Source organism: Aedes aegypti, chromosome 1 (assembly GCF_002204515.2).
Source record: "Aedes aegypti strain LVP_AGWG chromosome 1, AaegL5.0 Primary Assembly, whole genome shotgun sequence".
NCBI classification, from domain to species: Eukaryota; Metazoa; Arthropoda; class Insecta; order Diptera; family Culicidae; genus Aedes; species Aedes aegypti.
In genome coordinates this window covers 228445200-228461985 of record NC_035107.1, presented here as the reverse complement: position 1 = coordinate 228461985, position 16786 = coordinate 228445200, and the positions used below count along the sequence as shown (strand labels likewise).

The window sequence follows — 16786 nt, the reverse complement described above, 5'->3', positions numbered from 1 at the left end:
CGTAATCGACCGAAAACGAAAACTTTTCCCCATTTATGATCAAAGCACCTTTTCCGGCATGAGTCTGTGATTCATCATATATGTGTGTCTGGGGGGGGGGGGGGTGGGGTGGGGGGATTCTATCCTTAGGTAGCATGGGCGTAGCCAGGGGCCAAGCTTTTTCAGAAACTTATTCACAACGTTTGAAAAAAATAAAGCAGTTTATAAAGCGTCGTAGTACCAATTGATTGTTTTACATCGATCAGGGGAAGGAGTTGTCCCCTGGCTACGCCCATGTTAAGTAGGATGTCATCAGGTGAATACTTACTCGTTGTCCTCGGTGTGGCCGATAAAGTTGAAAGTACAGCAGAATCCGTACTGGGTTCGTCTTACCTCAATCATATCGTTTTTCGTCATGCAGGGAAGCTCGATGCTCTTCCAGAAGCATCGCAGCAGCATGTCTTCGCACCGGGGTGAGAGCTGAAACATGAATCAATCTTTTGCTTCATCTTTATCGGGGAAAAATCATCCCAACCCAACAAACTCACCTTCACCAGTGTATCGAACGCATTGTACATCCCCGAGGCGTTGCTAATGTCGTTCACGTCTAGGAACTCCTGGAACTGCGTCATCTGGTGTAGATTTTCGTAGTCAAAGTCGTACAGTTTCCCAAGCAGAACGACCTGGTCCAAGAAATAGCTCACGTTCCGTTTTTCCGGATCCTTGCGGGCAAGTTCTTCGGCGTAGTGCGTTGCAGCCGAGCGGGATATGCGATTGTTGTTGCACAGGGAAATGGCCGGGAAGGGAACGTACTTGATGGGGTAGAGGGTGTCGTGCAGAGTGGTGATCAGAGGGTTAGACGTGAAACTGTTCCAGGCACTGATGAGGATGGCGATGAGGGCGAACGTTTCCACGATGAGGATCAGCAGCCACATCAATCTGTGGGATTGGGTGATGATAATTTTGAAATGAGACACTTTTGTGTTTCAATTGAACTAGAAAATGGGTGAAGATGGCATAGGCATGACGTAACATGAAAAGAAAACCCTTTTCATAAAACTAAGAAGACTAAGAAGACTACAAAGAAATACAAACAATAACAATAACAAAGTAATTTGCTACATATTTAAATAGGTATATTCGCATCAAAGTAAACACAAATAATCCATGAAACTTTTAATTCTCCAGATTATTAATTCATATTGCCCGGAAAAAAGAACCACGGATAGTCGAGAACCCGGACAATCGATAACTTATGATAACTCATGAAATCAAACCAGAGATTTCTCTGTGAGTATTTCTACTTTTTTACCCTTGTAGTCATAACATTACGACAAATAATACTGCTCGTATAACTGTATGCATTTTTCAATGACTTTTTCAAGGAAGTTCAATAGTAATTATTCCAGTTATTGGGCCAAAGAATCAGATATTTCCCCGAAGATTTCCTCAAATTAGGATGAAAGGTTTGAAGTCTTTATTTGAGAGATTTGCAGCCCGAGGCTGACTCATCTCCTAAATTTCTTCTGGATTTCAATTAGTGATTATTTGGCATCCCTTTGAGATCTTTCCTAAGGAATTAATCAAAGAATTTTATTTTAGATATCTCGAGAATACAACCTAATTTTTACCGAATATGACCACGGAAATTAACTCAGAGATCATCAGGAATTCCTTTGAAAATTCATTCAGATATCTTTGAAGAACACTCTAAGTCATCCAGGATTTTATCCTGTGATTCTTCCATCGAATTCCCTAGGACAGAACTTCTTCAAAAAATCAACCAGAAAAATGTATCCTGGGATTTCTTACAAAATTGACCTTCAGAATTTCTTTAAAATTTTACCTTTTTTTTCTAAAGTAATTCTTTACGATTTCTCAAGAAAGTCTTAAAAAATTTGTCCAAGTATTCTTCCAGGAGTTTTTTTCGAGTCATTTCTCCATGGAAATGTGAATGATTTTTTTTTCAGGAGTAAATGTTTAAAAAAATCGTGAGGTATTTCTAGAGCAAACTTGAAAGTAACCTTCGAAGAAATCAGTGTAAGTTATCAAGTCACCCTTGATTAATAAGGGTTACTAAAAGAACTCATTGAACCTTGAGGAAATTTTTAAGAGTTTCTCGTTGACCTATTTAGGTACTTGAAAAATAACGGATCAATCGAAACTCTGTATTTAACTTCAGGATTTTTTGAGGAACTGCTTGAAAAACATCGGACGGAATCTCTTAAAAAGTGTGTACGAATGATCGGCGGATTTTCTGAAGAAAAAAAAATGCTGCAGTGTCAACTACTATGGAACCTTGAATATTCAAGGGATTTGGGAAAATTAAGAAATGTTTATAAGAATTGCAGATATAATGCTTAGATAAAATTCTAGAAATTTCTAGAAACAATCGAGAATTCTAGAAGAACTCAAAGTTCGAACACAAGGTCGATTTTGAGGAATTCTTTGAAAAGTTCCTTGCATTTTTGCATTTAATTCATGTTTATTTCTCATTTTGTTCAATGTTTACAAGTTTTTCTAACTAATATGGTCGGCTAAGGGCGTTTCAATCTAGGTTTTAATATTTTTGATTTGGTGATTGGCTTGTTTTTATTGGATCATACTATAATAGTTCAGCTCATTTGGAGCGCCGGTGATTTTGCTAAAAGTTCCTTCTAAATTTTCTCGCCTCGAGAAATTTTTAGCTTAGCTTAGCTTAGCTTAGACTGACTACACATATCAATGGTTGCTATTCCGTGATTGACCAAAGTCAGTGAAAATGCACAAAGAATCAACTAGAAGACCATGATAAATAATTATTTGTGAGCTATAAATATGCTTATATGTAAATATAATATTTTCATTTGGTATGAACAATATCTATGTAGAGAAAAATTATGCCGACACTTGAGATGACGAACCTTTCAAAGTTTGTTGAATAAAGTGAACCTTTCGCGAGTCTACACTCGTAGTGTCGAACCATTCAAAGTTTTTATTTTTTAATTACAAAAATAAAAGTAAAAGGAAAAAGGTGTTTTGAGAAAAAAAAATTGGACGTAAATAATTTATGAATTTAGAGTTCACAGTGACGAACCTTTCATAGTTTGTTGAAAAATCATATTTACGTCTCACCGTTGTAACGATCAAAGGTGCAATCATACATATTTTATAGATTAGAAATAGTAGCATGAAACGAGCTCACCAATTGATCCGTCATCCTTGAGCAGCAACAATCCACTTTCAGCTTCACTCGTTTGCTCGGCTATATAAAAACACACAGAGAAAATGGGCGCGCGACCCGAGAAGGAAAACAACTGACGACTGCTCGGACTTTCTTGACGCTTTGCCCAGGAGCAAGCGTCAACGTCGAAAGATCAAAAAGAACTTATCGATCACGCCACTTTTTCACTTTCACACGACCGACGCGCGACATGTTTGATCATGCCCTCATCGCCGGCCCCCGCAGGAGCAAGCGTCAAAATCGAAGGATCAAACACAACTAAATGATCACGCCACTTTTTCACTCTCACTCGAACGACGCGCGACATGTTTGATCCTGCCCCTATCGCCGGCCCCCGCAGGAGCAAACGTCAAGGTTGAAGGATCAAACACAACTCCCTTCTAAATTTTCTCGCCTCGAGAAATTTTTGGAGAAATTCTTTGTATGAAATGACGTAGAAATTCTTGTCAGGTTTTTGGAAAAAAAAATCCTTTGCGTGTTTTCTTAGAAGAAATTCTTTAAAAATCTTTGGAAGATCTTGTAGAGCAACAACTAGAAAAATCGGTTGAAAGATTGGTGGAAAAATAACAGAAGGAAGTCCTAGGATAGTATTTGAGCAAAATTTCAAAGTAATCCCTGAGCAAATTACTTGAGATAGTAACGTTGAAGTGCTCGAGAATTTTCTGGAGCAAATTTCTCAAAATATTCTTTTAAAAATCGCTGGAAGAATATCTGGGAAAACTGGTAGATGAATCTCTAGAAGCATTCCTGGAGAGATTCCCGTAGAAGTCCCTGAAAGTATTTCAGATGAAATCTCTAGAGAAATCACTAATATAATTCCTGGAGCTCTCGATCGAGACATCTGAGATGAAATTCTTGAAGAATCCGTTGAATAGTCTCGTAACAGTCTCTGAAGTGTTCTCTGAAGTCTGCAGAATTTTGTATCAGAATTCGCTGCAAGCAAGATAAGGAAAAAAGGCACTTCAAAGACCATTGTGACTAAAAAGAAAGACTTTTAAGACCTTTCATAAAAAATAGAGACTTTTATAGACTTATATAAAATTGATACTACGTCTTGCAAAAGAGATTTAAAATTGATAAAATTATTGTTTCAACATTTTAAATTGAAAGTGCATCAAGATATGTGTATGCATTGAATATATGGAATTTGGTCGAAAGACTTTTGATTGAATAAAATTTGTCGAATTACATGGATCGTCTTAGTCGAACGACGTCTAGTCGAAAGTACATTTGGTCAAATAAACATATATTACGAACGTCGTAAAACGTAGACAACAAAATCTATGCATAAGACGATTTGTTGTTGAACTGGGATGAAATGTAAGTTCACCTAAAATAAACTTTCGATCAAATGTTATAAAGTTCGAACCATGCATTTCATTACGCAAAAGTTTTATTTCAACCGCATTTATATTTTGTCAAATGATTTTTCAATTGTTTATTCAAAATAAGCTCTTGACCAAATTTACGAATGATCAAAAGACATTCGGGCTAATGTTATAGGTACGATTAAATGTTCTAAATATGTTCGACCAAATGTACATTCGACCAATTGTTCTTTCGACTACATATACTTTCTACCGAATGTCATTCGACCAAATTTCCTAGAGCCAAATCCATTACTGATAAAATTTAGGGATATGCATTAAATTCAATCATCTCTTAAGTAGTCTATAAAATTTTATACCCGAAAAAATCCTCACTTAACAGCTCAAGGAATGTTTTGATTGTGGTGTAACCGAAATTTACGTAACTTAAAGAAAATTCCCTGACTATTATAGACATTTACTGGGCTTTTTTTCCAATGTTTTACAGGTTCTACCATGTAGTAGACACTATGTGTGTGGCATATTTGTCTAATAGTATCCTATTCTAATGGAACAATCCAGCCGCACACGAGCTCTCAAAAATTCTATCAACATGCTCCATAAATCTTTCATGGCTGATTTCACAGAATTCCTGGCAAGAATTTTGTAGATTTCTGATGAGCTATGGAGAACATTATAAGAAAATTTTTCAGATCTATATCTTGTCTCTTGAATTTCGGTAAGATTTATTTAGAAAATTTCTTACTGGACTCTAGGAAAGATACTTGGGCTTATTATTCTACGAGTGGCATGAGGTGAGAATTGTCGGTCTCCATTTGATTTGCACGGTGAGTCACTTCCAGGCTTTGGAAAATTTAACGATCATTGACACACGAACCCAGATAGCCGTAGCGATAAACGCACAGCTATTCAGCATGACCAACCTGAGGGTCGTGGGTTCGAATCCCCCACCGGTCGAGGATCTTTTCGGGTTGGAAATGTTCTCGACTTCCCAGGGCATATAGTATCATCGTACCTGCCACACGATATACGCATGCAAAAATGGTCATTGGCATAGTAAGCTCTCAGTTAATAACTGTGGAAGTGCTCATTAGAACACTAAGCTGAGAAGCAGGCTCTGTCCCAGTGGGGACGTAACGCCAGAAAGAAGATGACATACGAACCATAATTCCATCTCATTTATCCGCCTGCATTCACACAACACGCATGACATTTATCGTTCATGAAAGGAAAATGATAGATACGCACCACCCACTGTTAGGCACCGATCAATGTGTGTCAACACTTGTTACATTCTCATTCTGATCAAAGAACAGATGCGAATATTTCCCATTTTATGTGCTATGTTTGCAATCGAAGGGGTTGATGAGAATTAAAGTAAAACTAGATTTTAGTTACCCTATTTCTTAAACTGTTCTAAATGAAATTCACTTTAATCTTCACCAGCCGGCCAACCACTACAGTGCGATATAAGTATATGTATCTATTGTACGAATTGCCCCTCGATTGTTTTGTCATGCTTCCCATTGGATACAGAATAGGTATTAATAACCGCAAACGCACGTGAATCCGCATCTCGTTGCTCTCCTGAAAAGTCTCAGTTTGTACTGTTTTTCGCACCGATAATTGCGCGTAATTGGGGTCTTCCTTAGCCGAGTGGTTAGAGTCCGCAGCTACAAAGAAAAGCCATGCTGAAGGTGTCTGGGTTCGATTTCCGGTTGGCCCAGGATCTTTTCGTAATGGAAATTTCATTGACTTCCCTGGGCATAGAGTATCATCGTACCTGCCACACGATATACAAATGCGAAAAATGGCAACTTTGGCAAAGAGAGCTCTCAGTTAATAACTGTGGAAGTGCTTATAAGAACACTAAGCTGAGAAGCAGGCTCTATTCCAGTGAGGACGTTAATGCCAAGTAAAAAAATAATTGCGCGTAATTAGTCGCAAGTTACTCCGGTTAATTCCCGCGAGTGACATCAAGCCCGTTGGCCCCGAACAGTGTTAATGGTTGCCCGTTGGAGTTCCTAACGTACTCCTCGTTTTTGACGATTGGTGCCCCGTTATCGGTGTGATTGATGCCACCTCGCTAATTGCCCAGATTGGCGGATCCCATTAGTCCACCTGCGCAAACGAATCAAAGGATCCTTCTGAGTTGCCCGTTACCCAACAGGGGTGTTCGATGGTCCAATAGATTTGAATCAAGTTGTTTAAGGTTGCATTACCAGAAAATATGGAAGCTATTACCAATTTTATGCAAAACAGAAATCACCCGAATGGTTTGATACTGTTTTAGTCTGTGAGAGTTGCTGCTCTTGAACGCTCTCGCGCCACGTACCAAACGAGAGAGTGAATAGCAGCGTTCATGGGACTCTTCATGAACTGTTATACTCTCCGAATATGGTTCAATTGGGTCCTAAAATGTTTAATGTATTTTTTTTTACTTAGTCATTTATTTGTTAGGCTCATGCGCCATTTGGCATTACGGATCCGAGTTCTTTTGATTTTGAATACAAATTCATGGTGTTTTCTTAATTTTTTATGTTAGTTCTGGGGAACCGAAAAACTCGCGGTTTGGTCGAGGTTAGGGGTAACAATAATTTCAAGGAAGGGATAGGACAATGGGATCGTTCCGTTGACATTCAGCAGCTTTAAGTTGTGACGTGTTTGCTTTGCTGCTGGTCGAACGTTGAGTGGACAATGACAACCTGTAACGATACAAAAAGACGGGTTTCGAGGGGACACAAGGTGGACAAGTGGACCGACAAGAAAGGGGAGTTAAACAATGATGTTAGCTTGTTTCAAAAAATTGTACAAAACCTTCATGTACACAAAATCAAGTTTACCCAACACATCCCTAATGTCTTCCTTTTCTGGTTTCCCTTGGGCCCTGAGGGTTGCACAAAAATCAGATCTGGCAAAACCGTATTCGGGGCATTCCCAAACTACGTGGTTGATATCTTGGTAACCTGCACCGCAGCTGCAGTGATTGCTATCTGTGAGCCCTATTCGATAGAAGTGAGAGCCTAGAGAGTAGTGATTGGACATAAGACGACACATTACCTTAATAAAGTCTCGGCTTAAGTCCAACCCCTTGAACCACGGCTTCTTCGATACCCGCGGGAGAATGGAATGTAACCACCTGCCCAATTCTCCGGCATCCCACTTTTGTTGCCAGCTGACCAATGCATGTTGACGAGCCATTGAAAAAATTCATTGAAGGCAATTTGTCGATCAAAAATATCGCCTTCCATAGCGCCCACCTTGGCAAGCGAGTCCGCTTTCTCATTGCCCGGAATCGAGCAATGCGAAGGGACCCAGGCCAAGGTGATAGTATATGATTCATTCGATAGAGCACTCCATGTAGATCGTATTTCACCGAGGAAATACGGAGAGTGCTTTACCGGCCTCATTGAACGAATAGCCTCTATGGAGCTAAGGCTATCCGTAACAATGAAATATTGATCAGAGGAAAGAGAGGCAATTCGCTCTAATGCGTAATGTATAGCCGTTAATTCTGCGACATACACGGAGCAAGGGTTCTGAAGTTTATAAGCGGCGCTATGAAACTCGTTATATACACCAAATCCAGTGGAATCATTTGTTTTTGACCGGTCTGTGTAAAATCTTTTATCGCAGCTGGCGTGACCGAACTTGCTTGCAAAAATTTTTGGTATTTGCTCCGAACGAAGCAGATCTGGTATTCCACGGATATCTTGCTTCATGGTCAGATCAAAAACTACAGCGGAACTTGAGAAGTCAGGGAAGCAACCGTGATTGGGAAGATTCAAAGAAGGGTTAACCCCCAGAGTCATGTACACGTAGTACAATGTCATAAATCTTGTTTGAGGATTTCGTTCGATTAGCTTCTCAAAATTTTCAATTACCAACGGGTTTAACACTTCACAGCGGATGAGGAACCTTAACGACAATTCCACGAACCGATCTGATACAGGCAGTATTCCTGCTAATAACTCTAAGCTCATGGTATGAGTCGAGTTCATACAGCCTAAAGCGATCCGAAGACAGCGACACTGAATACGCTGGAGCTTCAGAATGTGTGTTTTCGCAGCGGATTGGAAGCAAAAACTACCGTATTCAAGAACCGACAAAATCGTGGTGCGATATAGCTTTATCAGATCATCCGGGTGGGCTCCCCACCATGTTCCTGTGAGTGTACGCATGAAGTTGATTTGTTGTTGACACTTCTGATACAGATATCTTATTTGTTTTCCCCAGACCTCTAAATACATATGTGATAAACCTTGAGAGAGTTCCTTACCCATGAATTGAAGCTCTAGATCCGCAGGATTTGCTTCCTAGAAAAGACAACTAACTCAGATTTCTCCGGAGAGAATTCGATACCCAGCTTTACAGCCCAGGCGGACAAATTGTCCAGAGTATCTTGCAACGGTCCTTGCAAATCGTCCACCTCTGGTCCTGTGACAGAAACAACGGCGTCATCCGCAAGCTGTCTTAACGAGCAATTTCTCATGAGACAATCATCAATATCTCTTACGTAAAAATTGTAAAGAAGAGGACTTAAACACGAGCCCTGGGGGAGACCCATGTAACTTATTCGCAAAGTTCCATGTGAGAAAAACATATGCTTCTCAGACAACAAATTGTACAAGTAGTTGTTCAAAATCGAGGAAAGTCCACACTCGTGGAGTTTGTCTAAAAGGACATCTACGCAAACTGCATCAAAAGCCCCCTTAATATCCAAAAAGACTGAGCCCATTTGTTCTTTTTGAGCATAGGCCAGTTGAATTTCAGTAGAAAGCAACGCAAGACAATCGCTCGTTCCTTTGCCTCTGCGAAATCCAAATTGAGAATCTGAGAGAAGGCCATTCGATTCAACCCATTTGTCCAGCCAAAAGAGAATAATCTTCTTTAACAACTTTCGAAGACACGACAACATCGCAATAGGACGGTACGAGTTGTAGTCCGAAGCAGGCTTTCCTGGTTTTTGGATGGCAATAACTCTCACTTGTCTCCAATCATCCGGAACAATGTTGCTCTCCAAGAATGCATTGAATAAGTTCAACAAGCGCCTCTTTGCGACGTCTGGGAGGTTTTTGAGCAAGTTGAACTTAATCCTGTCCATACCTGGGGCAGAATTGTTACATGAAAGGAGAGCGAGTGAGAATTCTGCCATCGAAAAAGTTGAGTCCATTTCATTCCTTTCGTCTGGATAATCTCGTGTGATCGTTTGCACTTGGACAGAATCTGGGCAAACTTTCTTCGCGAAGTCGAATATCCATCGAGAAGAGCTTTCACGATCCTCATTTACCGATACCGCATTGCGCATTCTTCTTCCGACCGTCCAAAGAGTTCGCATCGACGTTTCCCGTGATAGACCATTAACGAAATTCCTCCAGAAACCGCGTTTCTTTGCTTTCACGAGGCTCTTGAACTTGCGGTCAAGAGAACAATACCGATCGTAGTTATCGCGCGTGCCACGTTTCCGATATTCTTTAAACGCATCTGATCTTTCGCGATAGACTCTGGAGCATTCGCTATCCCACCACGGGGTGGGTGGCCGACGTCGTACTGAAGATCCTGGAACCGGTTTACGCTGAGCTTGAAGAGCACTGTTTATAATCAACGCGGATAAAAATTGATATTCTTCCAGCGGAGGAAGTATCTCGACCGATTGCTCACCTACGGAGATCGCTTCAGCATATTTTCCCCAGTCGATATGCTTCGTGAGGTCATACGCTACGTCGATCTGGTGTGTTCGACACGAATTATTGGTAACTGAAATTTTGATAGGCAGGTGATCACTACCATGGGGATCCTGAATTACTTTCCACATGCAATCCAATGATAATGAATTCGAACAGATTGAGAGGTCTAACATACTAGGGGATCTGGAGGTTTTATTCGTTTTGCTTCCCCAGTGTTCAAAATGGACAGATTGAAGTAGTCGCAAAGATCATATATTAAGGTTGCGCGATTGTCGTCCCTCGGTGACCCCCAGGCTGTACCGTGAGAATTAAAATCTCCTAGGACCAACCATGGCGCAGGCATAGCTTCGCATATTGCCGCTAAATCTCTGCGAGACATTGTAGCGTTTGGCGGTATGTACACACTGGCTATGCTGAGGCTTTTACCTCGGGCTGTAATATGACATGCAACTACTTCAATGCCTGTCATCAATGGGAAATCGATTCTATAAAAGGAGTGATGCTTGCTAATCCCTAAGAGCACCCCTCCATATCCATCCCCTCGATCCAGACGAATAATATTAAAATCGTGGAAAGAGATATTTTTATCAGAAGTGAGCCATGTTTCACAGAAAGCAAATATGTCGCAGCGAGTGCTGTGTACTAAAAATTTGAACGCCTCCATATTTTTTAAAAGACTTCTACAATTCCACTGTAGTACTTCGATCATATCTCCGACCTCATTGACCATATTAGCCATCGAAAGATACAAACGAGTCAAGAATCGGCCACTTTGAAGCTATTTGCTTCAGAAAAGGTTTCACCAAGGAAAGTGCCATGTTGAGCAGGTTCCTCGTTTCGGGTGAGAATTGAAACATTTCGAAAATGAAATCCACTATCCCAGAAAGAGTCAGATTTCCGGAAGCATTATTTTGCACCTGCTGACGAATTGGTTGTTCTTCTGGGCAAAACACTGGGACAACTGGGGTTTTAGAAGTTCCCGGAAGTGACGGAAATTCTCCAGCTGAAAACTTGAAGCCTGGAGGTGACCCCTTTTTGGTGATTCCGCCATTTTTTGATTTTGTCAAAGGCTTTGAAGAAGCGTTTTGATCAACAGGGACGTTCTGAGAAGCCTGTTGCTTCAAGCGCCGTTTTGTAACAGCACGCTTCCTTTTCGTCCCTGTCTCAATTATTGTATACTCTTCTCCATCCTCAGAGTCAGAGCATTGATCGTTATCCGGCAGGGATGCGAAGATATTGTTGCTCTGAAAGGTATGGGCCGATGGAGCAACAGTCGGAGCGATCTTTTTCAGCATGTCTGCATAAGAACGCCTGGACCGCTGTTTCAGAGAGTTTATGGTATGTTTCTCCCGCTCTATGTACTTCGGGCATGCACTGCGTTCGTGAGGAGCTTGGCCGCAAGAGGTACATTTTGGCTCCATATTGCAGGAACCTTCGGCATGTTGTTCGCCACACTTACTACAACGTGGTTTGTTGCTGCAGTAAGGTGCAGTGTGGCCCAACTGCCGGCACTTTTCACAGTGCATAACCGTCGGTACATAGAGACGAACAGGTAACCGAAGACGCCCAATCACGAAGACGCTTGGTAAGGCCGAACCGGAGAAGGTTACACGGAACGAATTTGACGGCTGTTTTGAGCCATCAGGCAACACTTTGTTCATTTGATTGGCATCAAGAACAGGAGCCAGCGGATCGGCACGATTTTTAAACCCACCAGCTCCCGACATGATGTCTGCGCGAGTCAAATTGTGCTCCGTGACCACTCCATAACATTCGACCTCGCGACTGGGAATGTAGACTCTGTACTCCATCAAAAAGAGCTCAAAGGCAGCAATTTTGTTCGCCTGGTCGCGATCACTGACTGTGACACGCAACTTATCACGGCTGGGTGAATCTATCTCGAGGATACCTCGAAACGATTTTGCCAGATCCCTTTCAATTTGGAGTTTGTTCAACGGTTTTCCATTCGCTTTGGGCCGAAAGAAAACCAGAAAGGGACCGTTAGATCCGGGTGGGTAAGCTTTATGGCGGGGGGTGCCGGGTTCGATGAGGAACCAGAGGGGGAAAACGCATGGGATTGGCTTGAACTGCCAAGCAGACCAGAATGTGTAACTGTTTGCTTTTGAGACGAATGCGGTGAGTCATGAACAGAGATATTAACCGTAACATCTCCTGACAATGCAGTACCTGAGTGTACTGGAGGCACAGCTGAAGGAGATAAAGGAGGAGAAGGAGTACCATCATCGATGGTCTCCATGGCCTCACTATGTTGGGTTTTTAAAATTTTATTCATCTGACCCAAAACTAACTCATCGTCAGAAGAGACTAAATATTCCGGCGTGCCCCCGCCAGTATCATTTGGTTCCATTGCGGAGCAATTTTTGCTCTACCGCAAAGGAAGATCAACACAGCGCTAATGAGCGAATTAACTTCACTTAATTTAATCACACTATTGTCAAAGGAATTAAATAATAGCCAACTCACGTACTAAAACTAGTTTGGCGAGAAATTCCTAATAGTGTAAAAAAAAATTAACTAAAAAAAAAAATTAATGAAAAAAAAAATATTTACAAAAAATATATTAACGAAAAAAAAATAACGAACGAAAAAAAAAATAACGAAAAAATATTAACAAAAAAAAATATATATATATATTCACAAAAAAAAAATAAGGCGGAAAAAAATAATTGAGCAATAAAGCACTCCGAGACCACGGTGTGTGTGACTCCAAAAAAAGGTTTGAAAAAATTATCAAAAATTTGCCAATTAATTGAGCGGAAGAGCACTTCGAGACCACTGTGAGAATATCACTCTAACAACGGGGACTAACAGCGACCAAGTAATGCGGATGGTATGAAACTGGAGAGGAACAATACCTACAATCTCCTTTCTGCTGCTCTAGCTACGAGGACAGATGTACCGGCGTGGTCCAATCTATTTCTGCAGCTTGTTTTGATGCCGATCGCTTTTGTTCTGCCACGTGGTGCGAATTAGATGATGCATTTTGTGGTATTATCACCACCGATTGATGCTGGTGGTGATCGTCAAGTTAAAGATGTTCAGTCTAACAATCTGGGCTCGACCAATGGTAGCTGCTCCTTGTGCGGGTGCACTATCGGCGGTATGCTTTCCGATCGTAGCCAGGAAAAAAACCATATACTTGGGAAAAACACTGGTGAACTTCGGTTTCGGTATATCACTGCGCGATAGTCGACTGACTCGGGCGAGCACTTATTCTTATTCAAAAATACGAAAGTGCATGTTCTTGGAATTACTTTAGCATTTTTTCCATCTCAAATAATGGTTATAACATAATTAAACTTTAATTTTAAAAATGATTCCAAATATGAACCTAGACACTGTCGATCATGTTTGACGTTCACTTCATCGACAAAAATGCCACAGGGGTTTCAGTTTTAATACTGCGGTTGTTCCTATCTGACATTTCGGAAGGGACACGGAAAACAAAATATACCCAAAATTTGAGTTTAAACCAAGAGGTATGAGAAAATCTCAAAAAACGTAAAAACATGTTTTTTGGACTTAAATTAATGAAAGTCATTTGAAAATTTAGTAAACATGTGTTTCTGGCCTAAACTTTAGCGTTAGGTACTAAAATTGACACAGGGTTTTAGGATTCTATTGGCTTATTCGGACAAAATCCAAACGCTGGTCACTACACTCGAGTCGATAATTTTCACCTTTGCTATACTGCCGTGAATCGCAAGTTAGTCCCGTCTGCATTGAGAAAATTGGCTGTGAGTTTCCAAACTCGTATTTTATTAGAATATTCAAAAAAATCCAGAGGATTGGAACACGCTCAAATATTAATAAAACATTCACAATTTGCTTTTGACTGCGATATCTTCTCTAGGAAAATAATTATATGATCGAAACACGGTTCATTTCTGTGTTACACAGTGTGGAAATCTGTAGTGGGACTGATATTCTATTACTTTTCATTATGGGATAAGTTGACTCATTCTCTTTTTTTCTGAATTTATCTTATTCTCTCATTAGTGCAGCTGAAGAAGTACTGGAAGATATGTTGAAAACTGATCTCAACTCATTTTTAATGGGACTGACTTGTGATACACGGCAGTATACGAGATCGACAATTCTCACCTCACGCCACTCGAAGAATAAGTTCATCTTAGTAGCCTTTTTTAGAAGACTTGTCTAAAGTTTTATAGTACTTATTTTACTGCTGTTTACTTTTAAGATGCAAATTGATGACTAAAAGTCCTTCAAATGCGGTAAAACAAGACAATCAACTAGCAACGATTATCTAAATCACCGCCGACCAAGGAAAAAAAAATTATCATCGACACCGCATTTCTTGTGGAAAATCTTACCGCGTTTGGTGTTTCCACATTTGATATCTGCGTTACATAATCAATGCAAGATGTTAGATGTGATGTTGAATGTGTTTTGCATTTTTTTTTTCGAGATCTCTAGCAGATTTCTCCTGAAAATTTGAATAGATTTATTGCTAGATCTTGAACGGATATCTTGAGAAACTTTGAAGACGCCTTGAATTTATTATTTTGATTACCAGTATCTCAACATGCTGATTAGACATCAGAATGGAGTCGAGAGTTGAACAAGTATATTTTTTTAAGGTAAAGATGCATCAAAGTCATACCTCGAATTTTCATGAGCACAAATCTTGAGAATCAATTATCGTTCAACGCCGTAAACTTGATCAAGAAGCCATCAAGTGAAAAAAAAAATTGATCTTCAGATTTGTGCTTTTGATAATTTTAGGCATGGCCTCGTTTCATTTTACTGTCTTCGACAAAGTTGATCAAAGCTTTCAAGATGAGACACTATTGTTCAATATCCATCTATTTCTGATCCAAAAACAATTACAGTTAAAGCTCGTTATAACGAAAACTTGTATAGCGACAAATGCTCTCTATAGTGACATTTTTTGGTCCCTTGAAAAATATTTTAATGTAATAACTGTTCTCTCTAACGACTTTTCCTTATAACGACGGTCTCTTGTCGTTATAACAAGCTTCGGCTATAAATTCAATTGGAATCATTGCCGTAGTTTTGATATTCAATTGATTCGCTTCAAAACACTTTAAACAAGAAATTATCTAATAATGCCTATGAAGAATATATTCTTGAAACTTCTTCAAATGAAATGAATGTTGATAAATGATTACGATGAGTTCATGTGTGGCCTTAAATTCCTACAACCAAACTCACCTTTCCCAAATGCTTCGATCCTTTTGCACCAAATGTCGATAGCAATGTGTCGTTATGGTGTTCCACAATTGGAACAGCTCGCGTTTAAAGCTGTACCGCACTCTTCTCACTCTGCCATCACTTCCTCCATCCGCACTTGCATTTGAATCGTAAGAAGATCGCGTAACTGCCGATACAGTTGCTGTCTTACCGGTGAATCCACCTTTAACATCCCTTCGCCAATCGGGAGGATTTTCGCGCCATTTATGTGCAGCCATTTCATCCGTTTTGTCAACTTCAATGTCGAGTTTTCTCGCGATTTATAAACTTTCCACCGGTAATGTTCGGTTGGCAACAATATTTCTACTTGGAAAGTAAAGACCACCCAGCAGAAGAAAAACGCAATCCGATCTCGCTTTCGTTTCAGCAGTTCGCTTCGCTTTATGAAAGGAAAAGAATGTTACAAAAGCTAAATCCACTCGATGCCGAGTCAAACTCCAACGACTGACTGGATCGACAGCAAATTGAAATCGAAGCTGCGACCAACTCTTGGGCCCTCAACATTCCCACCTACTTCCGGTCCAATAAGTCGTTGTTGCACTTGGCGTGGCTACGTTGGTGGGAAAGGAAAAGTGCAATACGACGTCGTTTTTCTTTCTGTCCCGGCACCGTTAGAGATCAAAGCGAGAATGATGATTGTTTTTCTAGCTGGCTGCTTTCAACACCTTCCTTCTCGGGAAAAATGGTGATGACGTCGTTGTTGGGCGCTACACTAAAACCTCGTTTAATGAAGGCTTTTCAGTGTATATTGTATCAATGGTAATACAAACAATAACTTCCTAACCTAAAAGCTAAACAAGGAGTACTGATTTACCCAGGAAATGGACAAGCCGTATATCAACTGCAGCGATTCGCAGTAGACAGGATGTCCCGGGCCCGATCTATCTGACAAGCCAATCGAGCCCTCTGTCACCATAGAAGATGGTGTCTCCATCATGTCGATAGCCTGGATTTACCATTTGTCATGAAAATATGCCAACTGAAAACATCTGCTATATATATCAACCAAGAATGATAAGCTACTTTCTGGAAGTTTGTTGATGAGGATGTTGAAAGTTTCATCATCGCCCGGGGGTTACATATTTTTAATTGTTTTTAATAATAGTTCTCCTTTCGTACAAATCTGTCTCTCAGGAAATTTCGAAAACGTTCTCTTGATTGAGAATACCTTCTTCTCACGTTTTTAAGATGGATCAAGATTTTAGGATCATCGTCTATAATCACGGATTTGAATTTTACTCCGCATTTCGGAATTGCAATGCTCCTGGCTTCAACAATGGAATTTGTTAAAGTTTCAAGAGCATTGTCAATAT

At 40.3% G+C, this 16786-nt stretch overlaps 1 protein-coding gene across 2 annotated transcripts in view; it reads right to left on the bottom strand.

Moving 5' to 3' along the window:
- Nucleotides 1–16121, bottom strand: part of LOC5580165 (pickpocket protein 28) — a 37240-nt gene extending 21119 nt beyond the window's left edge. Inside the window, exons 1-3 of one of the 2 annotated variants that reach the window (XM_021837234.1) lie at nt 15435–16121; nt 528–918; nt 308–459 (exon numbers count right to left, since the gene is read on the bottom strand). In XM_021837234.1, the coding sequence (XP_021692926.1) occupies nt 308–459; nt 528–918; nt 15435–15691 (800 nt within the window). In that variant the 5' untranslated portion in view covers nt 15692–16121. The remainder of the gene's footprint in view (nt 1–307; nt 460–527; nt 919–15434) is intronic. The other variant, XM_021837236.1, reaches the window with a different exon arrangement.
- Nucleotides 16122–16786: the final 665 nt, after the last annotated feature.